This window comes from Meles meles, chromosome 6 (genome assembly GCF_922984935.1).
Source record: "Meles meles chromosome 6, mMelMel3.1 paternal haplotype, whole genome shotgun sequence".
NCBI lineage: Eukaryota > Metazoa > Chordata > Mammalia > Carnivora > Mustelidae > Meles > Meles meles.
In genome coordinates, this window is record NC_060071.1 from 152,236,114 (window position 1) to 152,252,662 (window position 16,549).

Sequence of the window (16,549 nt, forward strand, 5' to 3'; positions counted from 1 at the left end):
ATTCAACAGTACATTAAAAGGATTATTCACCACGATCAAGTGGGATTTATTCCAGGGCTGCAAGCTTGGTTCAACATCTGCAAATCAATCAATGTGATACAGCACATTAATAAAAGAAAGAACAAGAACCATATGATACTCTGAATAGATGCTGAGAAAGCATTTGACAAAGTACAGCATCCCTTCCTGATCAAAACTCTTCAATGTGTAGGGATAGAGGGCACATACCTCAATATTATCAAAGCCATCTATGAAAAACCCACCGCAAATATCATTCTCAATGGTGAAAAACTGAAAGCTTTTCCGTTAATGTCAGAAAAAGAGCAGGGATGTCCATTAACACCACTGCTATTCAACAGAGTACTAGAAGTCCTAGCCTCAGCAATCAGACAACAAAAGGAAATTAAAGGCATCCAAATAGGCAAAGAAGATGTCACACTATCACTCTTCGCAGATGTTATGATACTATATGTGGAAAACCCAAAAGCCTCCACTCCAAAACTGCTAGAACTTGTACAGGAATTCAGCAAAGTGTCAGGATATAAAATCAATGCACAGAATTCAGTTGCATTTCTCTACACCAAAAACAAGACAGAAGAAAGAGAAATTAATTAGTCAATCCCAATTATAATTGCACCCAAAGTATAATATACCTAGGAATAAACCTAACAGAAGAGGCGAAGAATCTATACTCAGAAAACTATAAAGTACTCATGAAAGAAATTGAGGAAGACACAAAGAAATGTAAAAATGTTCTATGCTCCTGGATTGGAAGAATAAATATTGTGAAAATGTCTATGCTACGTAAAGCAATCTACACATTTAATGCAATCCCTATCAAAATACCATCCATTTTTTTCAAAGAAATGGAACAAATAACCCTAAAATTTATATGGAACCAGAAAAGACCTCAAATAACCAAAGGAATATTGAAGAACAAAGCCAAAGTTGGTAGCATCACAATTCCGGACTTCAAGCTCTCTTACAAAGCTGTCATCATCAAGACAGCATGGTACTGGCACAAAAACAGACACATAGATCAGTGGAACAGAATAGAGAGCCCAGACATCGACCCTCAACTCTATGGTCAACTGATCTTCGACAAAGCAGGAAAGAATGTCCAATGGAAAAAAGACAGCCTCTTCAATAAATGGTGCTGGGAAAATTGGACAGCCACATGCAAAAAAATGAAATTGGACCACTTTCTTACACCACACATGAAAATAGACTCAAAATGGATGAAGGACCTCAATGTGAGAAAGGAATCAGTCCAATTCCTTGAGGAGAATGCAGACAGCAACCTCTTCGACCTCAGCCGCAGCAACATCTTCCTAGGAATATCGGCAAAGGCAAGGGAAGCAAGGGCAAAAATGAACTATTGGGATTTCATCAAGATCAAAACCTTTTGCACAGCAAAGGAAACAGTTAACTAAACCAAAAGACTACTGAGAGAATGGGAGAAGATATTTGCAAACGACATATCAGATAAAGTGCTAGTATCCAAAGTGTATAAGGAACTTAGCAAACTCAACACCCAAAGAACAAACAATCCAATCAAGAAATGGGCAAAGAACATGAACAGACATTTCTGCAAAGAAGACATCCAGATGGCCAACAGACACATGAAAAAGTGCTCCACATCACTTGGCATCAGGGAAATACAAATCAAAATCACAATGAGATATCACCTCACACCAGTCAGAATGGCTAAAATTAACAAGTCAGGAAATGACAGATGCTGGTGAGGATGTGGAGAAAAGGGAACCCTCCTACACTTTTGGTGGAATTGCAAGCTGGTGCAACCACTCTGGAAAACAGCATGGAGGTTCCTCAAAATGTTCAAAATACAACTACCCTATGACCCAGCAATTGAACTCCTGGGTATTTACCCTAATGATACTAATGTAGTGATCCTAAGGGGCACATGCACCCGAAGGTTTATAGCAGCAATGTCTACAATAGCCAAACTATGGAAAGAACCTAGATGTCCATCAACAGATGAATGGATAAAGAAGAATTGGTATATATATATATATATATATATATATATATATATATATATATACACACACACACAATGGAATACTATGCAGCCATCAAAAGAAATGAAATCTTGCCATTTGCAATGACGTGGTTGGAACTAAAGGGTATCATGCTAGGTGAAATAAGTCAATTGGAGAAAGACAACTATGATATGATCTCCCTGATATGAGGACGTGGAGATGCAACATGAGGGGTTAGGGGGATAGGAGAACACCAAATGAAACAAGATGGGATTGGGAGGGAGACAAACCATAAGTGACTCTTAATTTCACAAAACAAACTGAGGATTGCTGGGGGGAGGGGAGGTTGGGAGACAGGGAGGGGGGTTATGGACATTGGGGAGGGTATGTGCTATAATGAGTGTTGTGACGTGTGTAATCCTGGCGATTCACAGACCTGTACCTCTGGGGATAAAAATACATTATATGTTTATAAAAAAATAAGAAATTATAAAAAAAGAAGAATCTTTCCCTTCTCCCAGTCTCTGTTTGGGTCTGCTTGTCACCTTTGGGAATGCTGCCAATATGTCCAACCATGATGGGGGTTACCTGGCATTTGGATGTGCCATAAAGTTGATTTTACATCAAGGTACTGGAGGCAGTCTGGCTGTCACTTCCATCAGATCATCTGCAGTCTCTCACCTCTTTGGTGTCACCAGGAGGTATCAAAGCCTGTTAGTTAAATGTTCTGTTGTAGCACGGTGCAATGTAGAGACAAATTAGTTACAACATTGATTCAGTACTTGAAACGAAACTCAGAAATAGAGTCAGAATATTTCCTTCCCATGTATCATCATCAGCAACAAAGTCCTGGTGTATCTGGGAGGTGGTACATTGTGAGAAACCAGTCTTCAGGGTCCCATAGAACACAGGTAGATGGACTTAATCCCATGTCCACCCTCCACGGCATGTGCATATGTTTTATTTCTTGTATGTGCACTTTCCCACGTTGTGAAGTCATTCCTGAAGCAAAGCCTCCATCCCTTCCTGCAGATGAAAGTCTTCTTGATTTGTCTTTCCATCCTGGGTGATATCAGCTTTATATCCAATGGTTGAGGTTCACACCTGTCAGCTGTCATGATGGGGTAATGGTACATGGTGTGGTTCAGAGTCAGATACTACATGATCATCATATCCACAGTCTCTGGAAAGGTTCAGAAAAGAGCATCCTTAAAGTAAATTACACAATGTCTCAGAGATGCATGTACTGTTGTCCAAAGATACTCCCACTGGCACTGATGGCTAGTGGTCAATGGACTCAAGAGCACATGTCTGATCTCCCTGTGACATGGGTCCTTGTGAGGCCACATTTAGGAATATTTCCTCCAATTCTAGTCTCTGCCCCATTGCATTCTGCTGTGGGGACATATAAAAAGGATTCATGCACCACATCCCTACTAAACTACCAAAATCAGTCTGCCTGTCCACTGTGAGTTTTTTTATTTATTTTCAGCGTAAGAGTACTCAATGTTTTTTCACCACACACAGTGCTCCATGCAATACGTGCCCTCTCTCTTACCCTCCACCGTGTTCCTCAACCTCCCATCCCCGCCCCTTCAAAACCCTCAGGTTGTTTTTAAGAGTCAATAGTCTCTCATGGTTCATCTCCCCTTCCAATTTCCCTCAACTCCCTTCTCTCCATCACCCCATGTCCTCCATGTTATTTGTTATGCTCCACAAATAAGTGAAACCATATGATAATTTTTTGATGGATTCTTTTACTTTCTTTTTAAAATGTTTTATTTTTTTCAGTGTTCCAAGTCCTTTGACTTTCAATCAGTAAATTCAACCTAATTAGAGAGGAGTAAATAAATAATAAATTAATTAACAATAAATAAATAAATAAATAGATAGATAAATAAATAAATAAAGCTACCCTTCAAACTCTTTGAAGGATTTACAGGGACTTTTGACAACAAACTCAGCAGGGAAATTCAATTCCAACTCAATTTCAGGTTGCAGGTCTGATCTACCTCTGTTTTTGTTTTCTAAGCTCAGACACATTGACCTTGCTAGATGAGTACAAGACTTCTGTTCTGTCTCCACATCCACCAGTTTCCATCCCTGGATGGATCTTGTGCATCAAGAAGACTGCACAGTGGCCATGCCATCCAAAATGCACCTGTGCTCACTGCATGGAGACATGGAGTGATGTTAGTAATGTTCCTACAATCTTGTCCTTGGGAAGCACCCCTCACAACTTGCTCATAGCCCCTGGCTCACTGTCAGGAGGTGCATTCTCTCTAAGTCTCTGAGTGAGTGAGGTTATGTAGGTGGACAACATATGTCAACCATTACTGCAAAATAATATTATAATTGCATAATATTTAATGGGATTGCTCATTGCAAGATCATTTGAACCATAAAACAACTGGATTAGATCAAAGAGAGAAATAAGTTAGGATATTCTGAAATAAAACACCGGATTTCAAGTTTGAGCTTTAGCATATACAGAAGAAGGAATTTATCACACCCTCATTGCTACAAGAAAATATGGGATGGGGTAGTTAGGATGACAGAGGATATGGGATCTCTATGCTTGGATTTCTGGAACATAGCTAGGTAGTCATCTAGTCATTCTGAGCAGCCACAAAGTCAATCAGAGGTCTGACAGAACAAAACCTACAAGTCTTCAAATACAAAATCGATCTCCTTTTGGAATGTAGGAGGTGTAGAGAGTTGTCTTCGGACATCTATAGCTGTCAGGGTGACATCAGGGATGGAGTCTGCTTCTGGAAGCTACCACAATGCATTGTAGCAGCAGAGCACAAAATCTGAACTTTTAGAAGTGTGCTACTGTGGGGATGTGGCCGGCATAAAGGTGCTGAAGTGGCAAAGTGTGGCAGAATTCCAGCGTCTGAGGTCTGCTGAGTCACAAGAAGGATGTGTGGCACCATTATGATGCACAGATGCTAGGCAAAGAGCCTCGATCCTGGTTGAACAGTGAGTCTAAGTGCAGGCTTTCTGCTCTGATTTTCCATAAACATTGAACTACAATCTGACCATGTGACCTCTTTCCTGAGACCCGTGGGCAAATGGAAAAAGGTATGAGACTTTACCCTGGAGGAATAAAATAGGTCCACATCATAGGAGTCCTTAGAAGTTTTGAAACTCAACCATGTGCTTGAGATACAGCAGCTCAGACACAGGTAGGGTGAACATGGGTTTCAGATGGAAACATTGGAGAGAAAGGGGTTGACTGCCCTTCTGTGAGGACTCACTTAAGAGTGGGGTGTATGTGAAATTTCAACATAGAGATCAGATGCCATATTCAACCTACCCATCAATGCCATCAGGAAGCAAAATATTGGCACCTAGCGGAGGGCAGACCTGCTTACACCAAGCCCTGTCCCCTGCTTCCAAGATGTGCCTTTCCATGAGGAAAAAAACCCTGAAAATAATGATAGCAGCCACTTCCCCAAGTAAATGCACAGAACAATTCCATCTCACCAAGTCTAATTATCATAAAATATGAAACATTTTCAGTTCCCGGGGAAGTATGCTTACCTTTCTTTCTTTTGATTCTTAAGTTTTTTATTTTTATTTTTACTTATTTTCTGATTCATCTTTCTTTACTTTTATATACTTGCTCCTTACATTTTTGTAGGTTTAATTTTTATAAATACACATACTTATTTTTTCTATTTTTACTTTTTTCATTTATATAGATCCTAGCAAACATTACCCAACAGCACATTAAAAAGATTATCCACCATGACCAGGTGGGATTCATTCCTGGGTTACAAGGATGGTTCAACACTTGTAAATCAATCAAAGTGATAGAACAAATCAATGAAAGAAGAGATAAAAACCACATGGTCCTCTCAATTTATGCAGAAAAAGTATTGGACAAAATCCAGCATCCGTTCCTGATCAGAACACTTCAAAGTATAGTGATAGAGGGAACATTCCTGAACTTCATAAAATCTATCTATGAAAGACCCACAGCAAATATCATCCTCAATGCGAAAAAGCTTGCAGCCTTCCTGTTGAGATCAGGAACACGACAAGGATGCAAACTCTCACCACTCTTGTTCAACATACTATTAGAAGTTCTAAAAATAAATAAAATGGAAAAAAAAAGAAGTTCTAGCAACGGCAATCACACAACAAAGAGAAATAAAAGGTATCCAAATTGGCAAGGAAGAAGTCAAACTCTCTTTCTTTGCAGATGACATGATTCTTTATATGGAAAACCACAAAGACTCCACCCCCAAACTACTAGAACTCATACAGTAATTCAGTAACGTGGCAGGATACAAAGTCAATGTACAGAAATCAGTGGCTTTGTAATACACTAACAATGAAAATACAGAAAGGCAAATTAGAGAATTGATTCCATTTACTGTAGCACCAAGAACCATAAGATACCTGGGAATAAACCTAACCAAACAGGTAAAGGACCTGTACTCGAGGAACTACAGAACACTCATGAAAGAAATTGAAGAAGACACAAAAAGATGGAAGACCGTTCCATGCTATTGGATTGGAAGAATAAACATTGTTAAAATGTCTATACTGCCTAGAGCAATCTATACTTTTAATGGCATTCTGATCAAAATTCCACTGGTATTTTTGAAAGAGCTAAAGCAAATAATCCTACAATTTGTATGGAATCAGAAGAGACCCTGAATTGCTAAGGAAATGTTGAAAAACAAAAACAAAACTATCAGCATCACGTTATCTGATTTCAGGCTTTACTACAAAGCTGTGATCACCAAGACAGCATGGTACTGGCATAAAAACGGACACATAGACCAGTGGAATAGAGTGGAGAGCCCAGATATGGACCCTCAACTCTATGGTCAAATAATCTTCGACAAAACAGGAAAAAATATTCAATGGAAAAAAGACAGTCTCTTCAATAATTGGTGCTGGGAAAACTGGACAGCGATATGTAGAAGAATGAAACTCGACCATTCTATTACACTGTACACAAATATAAACTCGAAATGGATAAAAGACCTCAACCTGGGACAGGAATCCATCAGAATCATAGAGGAGAACATAGGCAGTAACCTTCTCGATTTCAGCCACAGCAACTTCTTTCAAGATATGTCTTCAAAGGAAAAGGTATCAAAAGCAAAAATGAACTTTTGGAACTTCATCAAGATCAAAAGCTTCTGCACAGCAAAGGAAACAGTCAACAAAACAAAAAGGCAACCCATGGAATGGGAGAAGATATTTGCTAATGACAGTACAGACAAAAGGTTGATATCCAGGATCTATAAAGAACTCCTCGAACTCAACACACCCAAAACAGATAATCATATCAAAAAATGTGCAGAAGAGGGGCACCTGGGTGGCTCAGTTGGTTAAGCAACTGCCTTCAGCTCAGGTCATGATACCAGAATCTTGGGATCGAGTCCCACATTGGGCTCCCTGCTCCTTGGAGAGTCTGCTACTCCCTCTGACTTTCTCCCCTCTCATGCTCTCTCTCACTGTCTCTCTCTTAAATAAATAAATAAAATCTTTTAAAAAATGGCCAGAAGATATGAACAGATACTTCTCCAATGAAGACATACAAATGGCTATCATACACATGAAAAAATATTCATCATCACTAACCTTCAGGGAGATTCAAATTAAAACCACATTGAGAAACCACCTTACACCAGTTAGAATGGCCACACTTAGCAAGACAGGAAACAACATGTGTTGGAGAGGATGTGGAGAAAGGGGAACCCTCTTCCACTGTTGGTGGGAATGCAAGTTGGTGCAGCCACTTTGGAGAACAGTGTGGAGATTCATCAAGCAATTAAAAATAGAGCTTCTCTATGACACTGCAATTGCACTACTGGGTATTTACACCAAAGATACAGATGTAGTGAAAAGAAGGGCCATCTGTACCCCAATGTTTACTGCAGCAATGGCCACAGTCGCCAAACTGTGGAAAGAACCAAGATGCCCTTCAACAGATGAGTGAATAAGGAAGATGTGGTCCAAATACACGATGGAATATTATGCCTCCACCAGAAAGGATGAATACGGGGTGCCTGGGTGGCTCAGTGTGTTAAACCCTCTGCCTTCGGCTCAGGTCATGATCCCAGGGTCCTGGGATCAAGCCCTGCATAGGGCTCTCTACTCCATGGGGAGCCTGCTTGCTCCTCTCTCTCTGCCTGCCTCTCTGCCTAGTTGTGATTTCTTTCTGTCAAATAAATACAATATTTAAAAAAAGAAAGGATTAATACCCAACTTTTGTAGCAACATGGACGGGACTGGAAGAGATTATACTGAGCGAAATAAGTCAAGCAGAGAGAGTCAAGTATCATATGGTTTCACTTATTTGTGGAGGATAACAAAGAACATTGAGGATATGGGGAGATGGGGAGGAGAAGGGAGTGGAGGGAAATTGGAAGGGAAGGTGAACCATGAGAGACTATGGACTCTGAAAAACAACCTGATGGTTTTGAAGGGGCGGGGATTGGGAGGTTGTGGAACCAGGTGGTGGGTAATAGGGAGGGCAGGTACTGCATGGAACCCTGGGTGTGGTGCAGAAACAATGAGTACTGTTATGCTGAAAATTAAAAACAAAAAACAAAAAACACCCTAAGGGTTTTGAAGGGGCAGGGTGGGAGGCTGGGGCAACAGGTGGTTGGTAATAGAGAGGGCACGTATTGCATGGACCACTGGGTGTGGTGCAAAAACAATGAATACTGTTACACTGAAAATAAATAAATAAATAATAAATAAGTAAAATTTAAAAAAGGAAGTATAGGTAGAAAAAAAAAGTCATTATCATCAAACTAAAAATGATTTAGTTAATGAAAGATGTCTCATTAAATGGTAAGTGACTAAACCATTTCCTTGGAAGCCATGAACAAGGTTCCATGATCCTGTATCATTATTTTCATGGATAAAGAAGATGAGGCATATGTAAACAATGGAATTTATTTCTCCATAAAAATTTGCATAGATAATAATGGAACTAGAAGGTATTATGCTAGAGTGAAATAAGTCGACCTAGGCAGAGACAATTATCATATAATTTCACTCATATGTGGAATTTAAGAAACCAAACACGATTATGGGGGAAGGGAGGGGAAAATAAAATAAGACGAAATCAGGGAGTGAGACAAACCATGAGAGACTCTTAAGTCTAGGAAACACACTGAGGGTTGCTAGAGGTGAGGGGCTGGTGCCTGGGGTAAGTGGGTGATGGACATGAAGCATGCTGTGTGATGTAATGAGCTCTAGGTGTAATATGCAACCGACGAGTAGCTGAACTTTACTCCAAAACTAATGATACACTATATGTTAATTAAGTGAATTTAAATTAAATGAAAAAACCCTTTTCTTTTGGAGAAGCACTCACCATTTAATGAGATATCTTTCATTAACTAAATCATTTTAGTTAGATGATCATGACTTTTTTTTTTCTAACTATACTTCCTTTTTAAAATTTTACTTATTTATTTATTTATATTTTATTTATTTTCAGTGTAACAGTATTAATTGTTTTTGCACCACACCCAGTGGTCCATGCAATATGTGCCCTCTAAAGTACTAAATATGTAACAACAAACCAAATCCCCATTATTCATGTGGGACATGAGGAATATGGTTTCTGGCCAGATCTGTCAAAGCCTGGAAGTCTGTAGTTTGCCCATAAGCTGAACAACTGGAAGTCACCAGCTCTTCTCAGACCCACCAGAGATGTTGTCATAGGATAGCTTCGAATGATCAGGCGTCTGTGAAAAATACCACTGCCTGGGTAGGGTTTAAACCGTAGAAATGAATTCCATCAGAGTTATGAAAGATTGAAGTTCAATGTCAAGTCATGCAGCACATCCAGGCCCCCTCACCCAACCTATGGTGGGAGAGGGTTAGTCCCATTGATCTCCAAAATGTTGTGGACAGTAGGTCCAGGCTTCTCCTTAGAGGCTCGTACTGCTCTCAGGGCCTTGACGAGGAGCTCTGGGGTTGTGCTGAGATGGTCAACCCATAACCACCCCTCATCAAATATTTCCACATCCTTTCTGATTTCTCTGGAACAAGATCTCTCCTCCCTTCCAGTAGGAACCGGGTGAGAATTTCCAAAATTTTCAGTTCTGCTTCATACTGATTAATGATTATGTCTTCATATCATTTGTTCTTACCACACTTTACCTTGAGAATTCAAGAGAAACCTTCTGATGCTTTAAGCTTTGGTCAGAAATTCCCTCAGCCTCTTATCAAGTTGCACTCTCCCAAGTCCTTCCTTTCTGATCTCAATGCAAGCAAGCTCTCTACCCGTCTACAGCATAGGCATGTGGGGGTAACAGGTGTTTGTGATGTGGACATTATCAGCGACACTCTGGCTGGATACTAGGGTGTGTTTCCTGGTTAGTTCAGAGACCCATTACGCAAAGGATTGCATCAACCTCTGAGAGAAGAAGACAGGCAGTAGCCTCTTAGATCCTCAACTGCAAGAACTTCTTTCAAGATGTGTCTCTAAAAGCAAGGAAAGGAGAAAGTGAAAGGAATTTTGGGACTTCACCAAGATACAAATCTTCTGCAATGCAAAGGAAACAGTCAACAAAACTAAAAGGCATCCTATGATGGGAGAAGATATTTACAAATGACACTACAGAAAAAGGTTTGATATCCAAGATCTATAAAGAACTTACCAGACTGAACACCCTAAAAACAAATAATGTGGTCCGAAAATATGGAGAAGGCATGAATATACACTTCTCCAGAGAGACATACAAATGGCCAACACACACATGAAAAAATTCTCCACATCTATTGCCACAATGGAAATATAAATCAAATCCACAATAAGTCATAACCTTTCATGATTTAGAAAGAATAAAATTAACAAGACCGGGAACAACAAATGTTGGGGAGGATGTGGAGAAAGGGAGCCCTCTTACGCTGTTGGTGGGAATGCAAGTTGATACAGCCACCTTGGAAAACAGTGTCTAGATTCCTCAAAAGCTTATAAATAGAACTACCCTATGACTCAGCAATTGCACTACTGGGTATTTACCCCAAAGATACAGATGTAGTTAAAAAGGGGGCACATGAACCCCAATGTTCATAGGATTAATGTCCACTATAGTGAAACTGTGGAAGGAGCTAAGATGTCCTTCCATATATGAATGGATAAAGAAGATATGGTCCAAACATACAATGGAATATTACTCAGTCATCAGAAAGGATGAATACCTACCATTTCATCGACATGGGTGGAACCGGAGGGTGTTATGTCAAGTAGAATAAGTCAAGCAGAGAAAGATAATTATCCTATGGTTTCACTCTATGTGGAACTTAAGGAATAATGAGGAGGACCACAGATAAAGTCAATTATCATACAGTTTTACTTACTTGTGGAGCATAAGGAATAACATAGAGGACATTGGGAGATTAAAGGAAAACCGAATTGTGGTAAAGTGGAGGGGGATATGAAGCAGGAGCGACTGTGTACTCTGAGAAATAAACTGAGGGTTTTGGAGTGGAGGTGGTGGAGGGTTGGGTGATCATGGTGGTGGGTATCAAGGAGGACACGTATGGCATGGAGCACTGGGTGTGTTGCATAAACAGTGACTCTTGAAACACGGAAAAATAAAAAAAAAATCAGGGAGGGAGACAAACCATGAGAGACTCTGGATTCTGGGAAAGAAACAAGGATTACAGAAGTGAGGGTGGTGGGGGATGGGGTAGCCAGGTGATGGGGATTAAAGAGGGCAGGTGATATGATGAGCACTTGGTGTTATACACAACTAATGAATCTTTGAAAACTACATCAGAAACTGACGATGTACGATATGTTGGCTATGTGAACATTAAAAAGAATAAAGGCTTTTTTTCATGTTTTTTAAAAAATTTCTTTTCAGTGTTCCAGAATTCATTGTTCGTGCACCAAGGAAATGAGGGCTTTGAATGGCACACTGGACCAGATAGACTTCGTTGTGATTTATTTGGGCCCTTTCTCTTTCATTTTGGTAAATTTAGGTAGAGGATGCTCAGGTGTATTGTGTTTTTTTCCCCCAAAGTATCACGTGATATGATGAGCACAGCATTTTATACTGAACAGATGGAACGTTGAATATTATATCAAAAGCCAATGATGTATTTTTATCCCCAGGGGTACAGGTCTATGGACTCTGAAAAACAACCTGAGGGTTTTGAAGGGTCAGGGGTGGGAGGTTGGGGGAACAGGTGGTGGGTAATGGGGAGGGCACGTTTTGCATGGAGCACTGGGTGTTGTGCAAAAAGAATGAATACTGTTACGCTGAAAAAATAAATAAAATGGAAAAAAAATTAACATATATTCAAAGTTAAAAAACCTATTCGTTTTCAACACATCAAAAAGTAAAAAAAAAAAAAAATCTTTCATATAAAAAAAAAAAAGCCAATGATGTACTATACCTTGGCTAATTGAATTAGAAAAAAAGTATGCAGACCCTGGTTTCTTTGATCTGTTCTGTGTTTCTTAGTTTCTATATAATCACTTTCTATTCTAATCTTGCTATTTCCTTCCTTCTGCTATATTTAGGATTCAGTTGCTCTTTCTCTAGCACCTTTAGGTGTAATGTTAGGTTGTTTATTTGAGACTTTTCTTGCAGCTTGAGGTGCTCCTGCATGGTGTGTATTTCTGTCTTAGGACCACCTTTGCTGCAGAGAAATGACAGGATGGTGATAATGGTTTTCTACCCTTTTCTTAAATTTAATTTTATTTTGTCAGTGGAGGTTTTATACTCGTGTCTCTGTGTGTGTGTGTTTGTGTGTGTGAGTGTGTGTGTGTGTGTGTGTGTGTGGTCTTCTGGCTCTGCTGGAGGTTCTTGTGATCCACAGTGAGTGCCACTGAAATTCTTATGAAGGTTTTGTTGACCTGCATCAGGATATTTGTAATTTTTTGGTATTTAAGTTAAGAGTAAACTAATGTAAATGACTTTTTTTTTGCATGTAAGTATATTTGTCTTCCTGTTACAACTAAGTTTCTAAGTCAGAGAGTGAATAGGTAAGCACAGAATAATGTCGAGGAGGCTCCCTTGGGGAAACTGCTCTATGGAGAGGAAACCCCAGACCCTGAAAGGAAATATGCAATAGACTCCATCTGCACCTGCTCCTGGGATTAAAGACAGATCTGGTGAGAAGTGTGCACCCTCTGCTGGTCTGTTATTCTTGTAGTTTGAGATTTATGTCTGGGCTGACACTGATGTACCCTCACTGTGTCTTTTGCACAGTAATACACGGCCGTGTCCTCGGTTCTCAGGCTGTTCATCTGCAGATACAGCGTGTTCTTGCCGTTGTCTCTGGAGATGGTGAATCGGCCCTTCACAGAGTCTGCATAGTATATGCTACTTCCATCATATCTAATCCATGAGACCCACTGCAGCCCCTTCCCTGGAGCCTGGCGGACCCAGCTCATGGCATAGCTACTGAAGGTGAATCCAGAGGCTGCACAGGAGAGTCTCAGAGCCCCCCCAGGCTTCACCAGGTCTCCCCCAGACTCCACCAGCTGCACCTCACACTGGGCACCTGCAGACACAAGACATCACAGTCAGGAATCCATCACACACCCATGGTTTCTCTCACTCATATCCACTCACATACTCAATGTCTCTTGTTTTCCCAGAAATTACCATTTAAAAGAACAACAAGGAAAACCCAGCCAAGCACAAACTCCATCGTGAGTTCTCTGTGTTCTGTCCTGATCAGTGAATGAGGACACCTGGAAATCCCAGGGCTGGGACTCCTCTCTGGGCTGCGCTGTTTTATTTAGTAGAGGGAAGACCCTATTTGCATGTCCTCTGAGTATATAGTTAGTTCCAGACGTAGGTTCAATTCTTTACATGTTAAAAACAAAGATTGCATTGTTTGTGAATCACTTTGGTTAGATGGCACTTTGACAATATACAGTATTCCTTTTTTTTTTGTTTCTTTAAAAAATGCATTTATTTGGTGCCTGGGCATCTCAGTGGGTTAAAGCCTCTGTCTTTGGCTTAGGTCATGATCCTGGATTTCTGGGATCGAACCCTCCCCAATGGGCTTTCTGTTGGGATGGGGAGTCTGCTTCACCCCCCTCTCTCTGCCTGCCTCTCTGACTACTTGGGATCTCTCTCTCTCTGTCCAAAAAATAAAAATCTTTAAAAAATGCATTTATTGGTAGGAAACGTTGGAACAGGACATCAATAATATAAATTCCCATTCAGACTTAGGAATTTTATCAGAGTCAAGTTTAAATATACTTTTAATATATGAATGAATAAACTTTGCAAAATTACCAGGACTATCAGGTTCCAAGCTCACTTTTGCTTCGCATTGTCCTATGTGCCTGTTTTTATGCCAGCACCATACAGTTTTGATGACAGCAGCTTTGTAATCTAGCTTGAAATTGGAGTGTGGTGACTCCAGGTGGTTTAGTTGCCTGTTTACTTTCTTTCTTTCTTTTCTTAAAATTTTTATTTATTTTTTAAAATGTCCTTTCAGTGTTAAGAATTCATTGCTTCTGCACCACAACGAGTGGTCCATGCAATATGCATGGTTATCTACAATAACACCATCAGTTTCACACAACCTCCCACCCCTCACCCCTCCAAAACTCTGTTAGTTCGTCAAAGTCCACAGTCTCTCATGGTTCATCTCCCCCTCCAAACTCTCCCAACTCCTTTCTCCTCTATAGCTCCCCATGTCCTCTGTGTTCTTTCTTTCACTTTTTAAAAAGTTATTTATTTATTTATTTGGCAGAGATAGACACAATGAGAGAGGGAACAAAAACAGAGGGAGTGAGAGAGGGAGAAGCAGGCTTCTGGCTGAGCAGGGAGCCCGATGAGGGGCTTGATCCCAGGATCCTGGAATCATGAACTGAGCTGAAGGCAGATGCTTAATGACTGAGCCACCCAGGCACCCCCTTTGTGTTATTTCTTATGCTCCACAAAAAAGTGAAACCATAGGATAACTGACTCTCTGCTTGACTTATTTCACTCAGCATAATCTCTTCCAGTCCCGTCCACGTTGCTACAAAAGTTTGGTATTCATCCTTTCTGATGGAGGCATAATACTCCATCGTGTATATGAACCACATCTTCTTATCCATTTGTCCGTTGAAGGGCATCTTGGTTCTTTCCACAGTTTGGCGACTGTGGCCATTGCTGCTATGAACAGTGGGGTACAGATGGCCCTTTTTTTCACTACAACTGTATGTTTTTAATGTTCTATTTTTTTTTTAAATTATTTACTTTTAAAATTTCTTTCCAGTGCAATTGCAGGCTCATACGGTAGCTCTAATTTTTTTTTTGTTTTAAAGAAATTTTTATTTATATATTCATATGTAATATTCACTATATACTTAACAATGCTTATAAATATAAAGTACAACTTTACCATCCTACCCACTATCTATGATCAGTTTTTTTTTTCATTTTATTTATTTTTTCAGCGTAACAGTATTCATTCTTTTGGCACAACACCCAGTGCTCCATGCAAAACGTGCCCTCCCCATCACTCGGCATCAGGGAAATACAAATCAAAACCACAATGAGATATCACCTCACACCAGACAGAATGGCTAAAATTAACAAGTCAGGAAATGACAGATGCTGGAGAGGATGTGGAGAAAGGGGAACCCTCCTCCACTGTTGGTGGGAATGCAAGCTGGTGCAACCACTCTGGAAAACAGCATGGAGGTTCCTCAAAATGTTGAAAATAGAACTACCCTATGACCCAGCAATTGCACTACTGGGTATTTACCCTAAAGATACAAACATAGTGATCCGAAGGGGCACGTGTACCCGAATGTTTATAGCAGCAATGTCTACAATAACCAAACTATGGAAAGAACCTAGATGTCCATCAACAGATGAATGGATAAAGAAGATGTGGTATATATACACAATGGAATACTATGCAGCCATCCAAAGAAATCAAATCATGCCATTTGCGACGACATGGATGGAACTAGAGCGTATCATGCTTAGTGAAATAAGTCAATCGGAGAAAGACAACTATCATATGATCTCCTTGATATGAGGACATGGAGAAGCAACATGGGGGGTTAGGGGGATAGGAGAAGAATAAATGAAACAAGATGGGATTGGGAGGGAGACAAACCACAAACGACTCTTAATCTCACAAAACAAACTGGGGGTTGCTGGGGGGAGGTGGGATTGGGAGAGGGGGAGGAGGCTATGGACATTGGGGAGGGTAAGTGCTATCGTGAGTGCTGTGAAGTGTGTAAACCTGGCGATTCACAGACCTGTACCCCTGGGGACAAAAATACATTATATGTTTATTAAAAAAAAATTTGGAAGGGGAGGCGAACCATAAGAGACTATGGACTCTGAAAAACAACCTGAGGGTTTTGAAGGGTCAGGGGTGGGAGAATGGGTAGCTCTATTTTTAATTTCATAAGTAATCTCCACACTGTTTCCTAAGTGGTTGTACCAACTTGCATTCCCACCAACAGTGTTAGAGGGTTCCCCTTTCTCCACAACCTCTCCACACTTGTTTACTGTCTTGTTAATTTTGGCCATTCTCACTTGTGTAAGGTGGTTCTCAATGTGGTTTTGATTTGAATA

The 16,549-nt window shown here is 40.2% G+C and overlaps 2 gene segments (V, D, J or C); both read right to left on the reverse strand.

Annotated features, from left to right (window-relative positions):
- LOC123943474 overlaps window positions 1–16,549 on the reverse strand; it is a 1,358,446-nt gene that overhangs the window by 1,313,420 nt on the left and 28,477 nt on the right.
- On the reverse strand, window positions 5,144–13,708 carry LOC123943806. The segment is given in 4 exon segments: window positions 5,144–5,153; window positions 6,834–6,841; window positions 13,201–13,511; window positions 13,616–13,708. Coding segments are annotated over 3 exon segments (363 nt in total).